The following is an 8277-nucleotide window of genomic DNA, read 5'->3' on the forward strand; positions in this document are numbered from 1 at the left end:
TTTTTGCGATAAGAAGCACAGGGCACTGAGAGCCCGCGGCAAGAGGTTGCTCGCTGGAAACGGGAATGGAATCGTAGAAGCAATTCTCGCGAGATGTAGAGAGGCTGTAGCCTGGCCAGAGGGGCGGAGGCCTATAGCGGGGCCACGTGGTGGCTCGCGGAGCTGAGTCTCCGACGGGCGTCCAGTTTGGTCTAGGTTGGAGTTGGAATCGTGGAGATGCGGAAGGAAACCCCGCCCCCGCTAGTGCCCCCGGAGGCCCGGGAGTGGAACCTTCCCCCTAATGCACCAGCCTGTATGGAGCGGCAATTGGAGGCTGCGCGGTACCGGTCGGGTGAGCCTAGGTCCTGGGTTTGGGAGTTCCCTCACCCCACCCCGAATGCCCTTTCCCGGGACTAAACCTTCCAGCCTTCCCCCAGCCCCCCGCTTACCCCGCATGCCATCCTCACCCCTGCCTCGCGTCGCTGAGCTCAGTCCCCAGCCGTGCTCGGCGTTCCTGGGCTCCGATCCAGACCCGGCCAGCTGGCTGCTGGGCGGTCACCAGGGAGATTAGCCCTTCCACTCCTCACGCGCTGACAACTTGTATCTCCCTTAGATGGGGCGCTTCTGCTCGGGGCTTCTAGCCTGAGTGGCCGCTGCTGGGCTGGCTCCCTCTGGCTTTTCAAGGACCCTTGTGCCGCCCCCAACGAAGGTTTCTGCTCCGCTGGAGTCCAGACGGAGGCCGGAGTGGCTGACCTCACTTGGGTAGGGGACAGAGGTATCCTAGTGGCTTCCGATTCAGGTGAGTCACTTTCTCCTCAACCTTACAGGTGGGATGGAGGCCATGGGTATAGGTCGGGCTGTGCTCAATTTTTAAAATCCCATACTCAGTGCTTGAGGGAGCTTGAGGGTGTTGGTCCCGAAGGAGAGTAACTGTGTAGGTAGGAAATACCTTCCCCAAGATTCTAAATTGTTTGGTGGAAATTCCTAGTATAATCCATAACAAAATTAAGAAATTAATTGGAACTATTTTTCTTCTCTGTATCCACCCAACCCCAAACCAAGGATAATCTTGATCTTAAAGATGATGCCGAGGCCAATCTGTGCTCTTTCCATTTCTTCCCATTTTATTCTTAAATGCCTTTATTCTGCTTTCTTTGCCTTGAATGTCAGTCTCAGCAATGGAGGCTTTGACATTAAAAAAAAAAGAAATCAGAATATGGACGTTGGCAGGCATTGCATGGAAGGATAAGTGTGGGACATTAAAGATTGAGCCTCTCTGGCGATTGAGCTTGAACACTCTATATTCAGGGCAGCTGTCTGATGATTTTCTATACTTAGTCACTGTACAACATATTTTTATGTTATTCAACATATTTTTATGACTCTAAGACATTTATTCAAATTGTTCAACAAATACTTTAGTGTCCAAATAACTGGGAATATTTAACCATACGGCCTGTGTGCTACTCAGATCATTGGGGAGATTTCCTCCTTGTCTCCTGAGAGCTTAGAATCCTAGAAGCGAATTTCTGTCTTGGCATAATCCAAGCTTGTTTCCCTCACCCTACTCCCCACCCCCAACAGGTGCTGTTGAATTGTGGGAGCTGGATGAGAATGAGACACTAATTGTCAGCAAGTTCTGCAAGTATGAGCACGATGACATCGTGTCTACAGTCAGTGTCCTAAGCTCTGGCATGCAAGCTGTCAGTGGTAGCAAAGACTTCTGGTGGGTCCCTCCTCTCATCGCTCCTGTTTCTGGGCCTCCTTTGGGTGTCTTTAGCATCATATTAGCCTCATTAAATTATGTTTTGGGCTCATTATAAGAACCCAGTGACTAATTATGACATGCCTATAAGGTTTTCTTAGAGATTTTTGCAATCCATGGTAAAAGTAGGCTGTACCAGAAGTCCAGTAGGCAAAGACATAGGGCGTTCTTATTTGAACACACGTTTTTATGTAGGTAGTGTAGGTCAAATTAAGCCTCTGTTTCCTTTTGCTTCTTAGCATCAAAGTTTGGGACCTTGCTCAGCAGATGATTCTGAACTCATACCGAGGTGAGTGCATGTTCTTTCCTTTTCAGTCCTGGCCTTGGCTGTTTTGTTTTTATTCTCCCCTTTGGGCTCTTTGAACTTTGCTTGCATGTTAGTGATATCAATTCTTTGCTCTCCTGCCTGGTAGTATATTTCTTCCAAAACTACGGTCAGGCTCCAATGTCGATTCTAGCCCTTTTCATAATTTCCCTATATTTTTTTTTTTATTGACAGCCTCACCACCTTCTTGGTCACCTGAGGCTGAAAATCCCAGTCCTCTTCCACTCCTCCTGTTTCCCACTATCAGTTGGTCCCCAAGTTCTTTGGAGTCTTTTTCCATTTCGTCAGTGACCTTCCATTCCATTTCTTATGCTCCCATTTACTTTCAGGCTTTATCTTATTACAGACGGTGGCACTCATCTCATTGTTCTGCCTGTAATCTTTAGTCTTTCATTGGTTTCTTGTGGCTTGCAGGTTAAAATCTCATGTTCATGTCCTGGCATTCAAGCCTTTTTCCTGTCACTCCTTCAAGCATACCATGCTATCTAAACCCAATCACAGTAGATCTTTGGCATTCTCCAAGTATAAACCCTAATACTTGTGAATCTTGAACTTTTGAATATTCACCTCTATAAAATCTCATTTTTTTGGTGAGAACCATCACTTTCTATTAATGTTCCTTTTTCTGCTCACTTTCATTAGCAGCACTAGCAGTTGACTTTATTTTGGGAGCCATTCCTCATGAAGATACCAAATCTTAATGAAGATAATGTATAGAGCGTTAATGTGTGTGTGGCTAAGAGATGTAGATATGGGTGATCACTGGTTCCCCCAGTGACTAAGTGCCTTTCTCTGCCAGTTCTAACTTCAAAGTGCGTGATTCAGATATGAGCGAAGCAAAATCATAAACTCATATATCTCCTGGAGCTTCATGGTCACTTGCAGATAGTTAGACAATAATGTTAAAATGTCAGTGCTCAAAGTCTACTGTACTTGCCTTTTGTTTCCTAGACTTACGATGTGTTTTTCTGGTCAATGCTAAATAACTATTTTTCAGCACTTGTTCCTTTCAGCCTTTTTAATTAGTTCTTTGTGTTTATTCTTATTCCCCCCACTGATTCCAAATTCCTTGAGGGCAGAGGAACCACATATTTTTTTTTCATCTTTTGTACTCCCCCATGGTGTTTGTCCCAAAGCTTTGCTTTTCTCAAGTGAGCAATACATTCCTTTTCCTCGTGTTGGCTTTCCATGGATTCTATGGAAGGTAGTTTGAGCCCACACTTCTGTCTCAGGGCAGAGCCACATTCAGACTATCTCAGAAAGTCTGGCTAAATCACTTTGGAGAAGGTGGTTTCCACAGCCTGTAATTAACATTTAGCGGAGACCTTTAACATTTTTAGCATGTAGCCCTAAAAGAATTTTGAAAAAGTGTACCCTCTCACACATTTTAAAATTAGTATCTAATTTAAATTTAACTAGTTGCAAAGAAAGTTATATCTGGCCATGTCATTTATTGTACACTTTTATAATATATGTTTGTCAAAATTTTGGATTTGCAGATTAAGCTCATTTAATTTATGTAAAACATCTACCAAATAACCTAACTGCCAAAAACCATATGCACTGTTAAGCCAGTTGGCCAAGTGGGACTTAACTTTCAGTCAGAAAAAGTCTGACTTCATTTTTAAATTCAGATAAGCTATGTACGTCCTTATGACAACCACCTGTCATATGTTTCAAAATTCTCATTATTAAAGAGAAGAGATCAGTCACAGAACCACACTTGTGTTTGTGGTGTGGCTGAGAAAGGCCAGCCTCCTTCACAGAATTTTACACAAGTGCTCTTTCTTTGTCTCAGGAAAAGCCCCTTTTGTTTTATGCCTTAGGTTTTTATACTCCTGAGCATCATGGTAAGGTTTGGGGTGGGTGAGAGGTGTGTATTTCTTCTACACATGGGAGAAGGGTGACTGTGAGAGTAGAGGTCAGCACTGCTGGCAGGTTATAGGCAGCTTCTCAGTTCAATATGGAAGAAGAACATTAGAGAAATTCCCTTAAAACTCGCAGTGTCCAGAACTCCCTCAGAAGTCTTTGTATGCTACCTGGAGGCAAGTGTGCTACTGCTATTCTAGGATGTCTTTACTGTAAATTCCTCTCCTGTTCTTATTCAGCATTTAATTTATCTTTCATGTCTTTCATGATTCATTTTTCTCCAGGCCTTTTGAGTTTTTATAATGATATCAACATTTCCTCTTAGGTTTCATCTAATCCAAAAATCTCACAGAATTTGTTAATTTGCATCATGAGACTAGGCCTATTTCTCACACCCTCCCTCCTACCCCTTCATAGTGTCTGGACTGCTTGATAGTAATGCCTGCATCTTCTCTGTCTTATTTCTTGTTCTGTCTCCTTTACAGCTCACTCTGGGCAGGTCACCTGTGTTGCTGCCTCTCCCCACAAGGATTCTGTGTTTCTTTCATGTGGTGAGGTGAGATATAATCTCTTTTTCCCTTCCCACATCCTAACCGCACTCAGACCCTTTAGACCTAAGTCTAGCGTGGAGGGCTTCTGGCCAGCAGCTGCTTCTTTGGATTGTGAAGCCCTTTTTCTGTTCCTTCTTTTAGGACAGTAGGATTTTACTGTGGGATACCCGCTGTCCCAAGCCAGCATCACAGATGGGTGAGTCTGAGAGCCAGTGGTGGGAGAATGATACTAGGAACCCACCTGGAAGAGGCTTTCCTTGGCCAGAGTCAGAGGCAAAGCTGCCAGATGCCCAGTCACTGACACAAATGACACAATTGCTTTCTTTCCCACTGAGGCACATTGTGTGCAGTGGGTCCCAAGAGGAAGGGCTAGTTACTGGGTGGGTCACTTACATTTCCTGGATGGGCGAACAAAGGGGTCAGAGCTGTTATCTTCACGCTTTGTTTTGAAACTTGCCCGTGACTCACGTCTGGAAAGGGCAGGAGGCTGATGGGTAGATGTAGGTTGTGAGGGTCAAGGAGGAGGACAGGACTGCCTTAGCAGGGCTTGGGACACTGAATAAAGGTGCTCCTGGGATTTCGAGTGACTTCACCTGGGAAGCTTTGGCTCAGAGCTGGGCTCGGAGTCTCGTTCCAGACCCCTCTTCCTCCCTTTGCAGGCTGCAGTGCCTCTGGCTACCTTCCCGCCTCCCTGGCTTGGCATCCTCAGCAGAGTGAAGTCTTTGTCTTTGGTAAGGCAGCATGTCGAACTGTGTGTTGACTCTGGGGAGGGGAGTTTGAGTGAGAGAGCTGACCCCATAACTCGAGACTCTGGCTGCTCAGTCTCATCAGCACACCTGGGCGCAAGGTGAATTATATTAACGGGGGTGTAGGGAGGTGGGATGATCCAAAAGTGGTTTTAGTTTAGCTTTGGAGAACATGGTGATTTTTGCCCTCGTAGATTTGATTCCTGACTCTTTGCTGTGGCTCTTGTATTCATGGCTAGAAGTCAGTGGACCGCAAAGCAAGTGGATTGCTACATGGGGAATATGGTTGTATAGTACGGACAGTTGCATTAACACGGTGATATGGCTGTGTGTGTGGTGACATAGTTTATGATAACAATTATGTCATCCATTAATTTAATTTCCAGAACCCCCAAATGACTAGTTATTCCTACTTTACCAAAGAGGAAGCTGATGCTCAGTTTCTCCCCTTGCTCTGTAATGTTTCTCTGTAATGCTTAGGGTGGTTAACTTGTTCAGGATGGAGGACCTAGCATTCAAATCCAAATCTGGCTGAGTCCACAGCCCATGCTCGTAACCTCTGTGAGGTACTCCCTCTTTCCTTCAGGTGATGAGAATGGGACTGTCTCCCTTGTGGACACCAAGAGTGGAAGCTGTGCCCTCAGCTCAGCTGTGCACTCCCAGTGTGTCACTGGGCTGGTGTTCTCCCCGCACAGGTACTGTTCTTTGTCATCAAGGGCCTGGTGGGTATGAATAGGCAGAATGAGGGGGGATGCTTGTGTTGACGTATCATTAGCTGATTGGTAGCTCCTTAAAGCAGGCACTGTCGTAGCTGAGGTTTTGGAATGTGAAAGATCTCTTTAAGACTGTAGTCCATTTTGGGGGTTGTATGGTCTCTGACTGCAAATGGCTAAAATATGGTCTTGTTCCTGCTCGACACCCAAAATGATTAATACTGTGGGCTTGTAGGGCTGTGTGGTTGGAAAACCTGTGTTTCTGAATCATCACTGAAGCTACAGGGAGGGACTAGATGGGATGGTTAGTTGCCAGGATGGCTGTCAACCCTGACTTTGCTCCATTTTCCTCATCTTTCCTTGGAACTTGTACCTAGACTTGAGTGGTAGCCAGGCCTTAACCCAAAGTGGGGATCAAGCCACCTTCTCTGATCATTTTAGGTGGGCTTTGGGGACTGCCCAGTCAGGTTTTGTCTTGAGAACCATGGGCTTTATGTTTCCCAACCTCCTCCTTGTCTCCTAGTGCTCCCTTCCTGGCCTCTGTCAGTGAAGACTGCTCCCTTGCTGTGCTGGACTCAGGCCTTTCTGAGGTGTAAGTGTGCCGTGGAGCCCTGTGATCAGGAATCAGGGAGGGGAGCAACACGTGGCTGGGTCCTTTTTCTCTTTGGAAAACTGGGTTGTCTCTTTCAAGGAGACTTGGTGATGGAAGCAGGCCGACTGCTGACTGTCTCCCTGTTCTGGGGGCTGACTCACAACCAGCTCTGTCCCTGGTAGAGGAGGAATGTGGTGGTGGGTGTGATTTCTGAGCCTGGCATTCCGACTGACTCCCAGAAAGAGACGGTCTACCCTTTTCACACAAAGAACCTCATGTAGGAAATGCAACCTGCTATAGGGTGAAAGGCACCAGACAGAAGATCTGATTGTACTTCCTTCTTTGCCATGAGATGCTGTCTGATACTGGCTCAGATCACCACCCTTGGTCTAGCTATCATTTCTTCTATGAATATAGGGTCCTAGACTGGATGATGAAGTCTTCTGTGGGTAGCTACACCACTATGCTGGTGACTAGGCCATATATATGGTGAGGTGTGCCCTGGGTGTGTTGGGTCTCTTCTTTCCATTTCTGCTTTTTCCTCTGTCTCTTACTATGCCCACACTTTTCTTTGTTCTCTCGTAGGTTTAGAAGCCGAGCCCACAGAGACTTTGTGAGAGATGCTACTTGGTCCCCGCTCAATCACTCCCTTCTTACCACGGTGGGCTGGGACCATCAGGTCATCCACCATATCGTGCCCACAGAACCTCTCCCAGAGCCTGGACCTAAGAGTGTTGCTGAGTAGATTGGATTTCAGACAAAAAGCAAATCCCCAATGAGTATCCACTCCCTTTGCCCCTTCCCTCTCAGTTGGTGAGACAACACAGGAGCCTTTTACAGTATGTTGGTACACCAGATCTGTGCAGTTAATAGGCATTGTCTCTCAGCCTGGGGTAGGCTGGATTCTGGGGTCCTGTAGCCAGGGAAGAAAAACTTCCTTGAACATGGATCTGAGTGTGTATGTGGGTAAATAGTTTTTGTTGATGGGAGGAATAAAAAATCCATCCCGCTTCTTTCCCAAGGCCCAATTCCCATTCCCCCCCGCCCCGCACCCGCCCCAAAGTTAACAAAAGATTTTATGCTTCCCACGTAGCTTTGCATGAGGAATTTGGGCCATGTCTGGTTGAGGTATGGGATGTGGGCATCCCTGGATTCTTGGAAGCAGCTCATAGAGATAGGAGCAATTTTATTTTTTTATAGAGCTTAAATTCACCTTTGTCATGGGCAGTGCTTCCATTCACATCCAGACCAGCTGACCTTGAGGAAGAGCCAGGACACTCACCACAGTTTTGCGCATCCCTTGTTATTAAACTGAGCCAGAAGTCCAGTTTCTGGCTTAATAAGAAGTTTGGCTGGTACCTGTGTAATGCCCCCACCCCACCCCCGACCCCCATGGAGTTGTGTATATGAGAGATGAGTGTATTTCTGTCATAGATGCCATAGAAGAGTTTCAGGATGGAGAGCTTAAAGGCATTTCAATTAAAAACTGACACAGACTTGCATAGGAATGTCTGCCACTTTCCCACCTGAAAACAGTCTGGGGCCTGACCTTTTTTGCCTCTGGGCCCCTGTTTCTGGATATAGGAAGCCTAAATGCTATTTTGGGGGACTCTGAAAATTTGGAATTCAGCATCAGAGAAAGAATCGGAAGTACTGGTCAGTGAAATAAAAAGTTGATTCATTGTTGGCTTGTCTTGTGAAGCGTGTATGTCATGTGCCGTTAGACATGCTACTTAT

General features: G+C 46.2%; 1 protein-coding gene across 2 annotated transcripts; it reads left to right on the forward strand.

The window, feature by feature from the left end:
* The first annotated feature begins 12 nt into the window (after positions 1 to 12).
* WDR77 (WD repeat domain 77) lies at positions 13 to 8226 on the forward strand. Of its 2 annotated transcripts, XM_030869015.2 has the most exons (11): positions 13 to 331; positions 593 to 778; positions 1564 to 1705; positions 1984 to 2033; positions 4424 to 4494; positions 4631 to 4685; positions 5149 to 5220; positions 5822 to 5930; positions 6472 to 6540; positions 7126 to 7201; positions 7257 to 8226. In XM_030869015.2, exons 1-11 carry the CDS (start codon positions 217 to 219, stop codon positions 7317 to 7319), a joined length of 1008 nt encoding a protein of 335 aa, XP_030724875.1. In that variant the 5' UTR covers positions 13 to 216; the 3' UTR covers positions 7320 to 8226. The 2 variants fall into 2 exon arrangements, with proteins under 2 accessions (XP_030724875.1, XP_030724872.1); XM_030869012.2 differs by having other exon boundaries at positions 7126 to 8226.
* Positions 8227 to 8277: the final 51 nt, after the last annotated feature.

This window comes from Globicephala melas, chromosome 1 (assembly GCF_963455315.2).
Source record: "Globicephala melas chromosome 1, mGloMel1.2, whole genome shotgun sequence".
NCBI classification, from domain to species: domain Eukaryota; kingdom Metazoa; phylum Chordata; class Mammalia; order Artiodactyla; family Delphinidae; genus Globicephala; species Globicephala melas.

Bases quoted from the DNA above. Each gene is read 5' to 3' on its own strand.
- WDR77 (XM_030869012.2), top strand. From the start codon at position 217: ATGCGGAAGGAAACCCCGCCCCCGCTAGTGCCCCCGGAGGCCCGGGAG. The intron at 4,495-4,630 runs GTGAGATATAAT...TCCTTCTTTTAG, and splicing joins TGTTTCTTTCATGTGGTGAG to GACAGTAGGATTTTACTGTG. The intron at 6,541-7,125 runs GTAAGTGTGCCG...GTTCTCTCGTAG, and splicing joins GACTCAGGCCTTTCTGAGGT to GTTTAGAAGCCGAGCCCACA.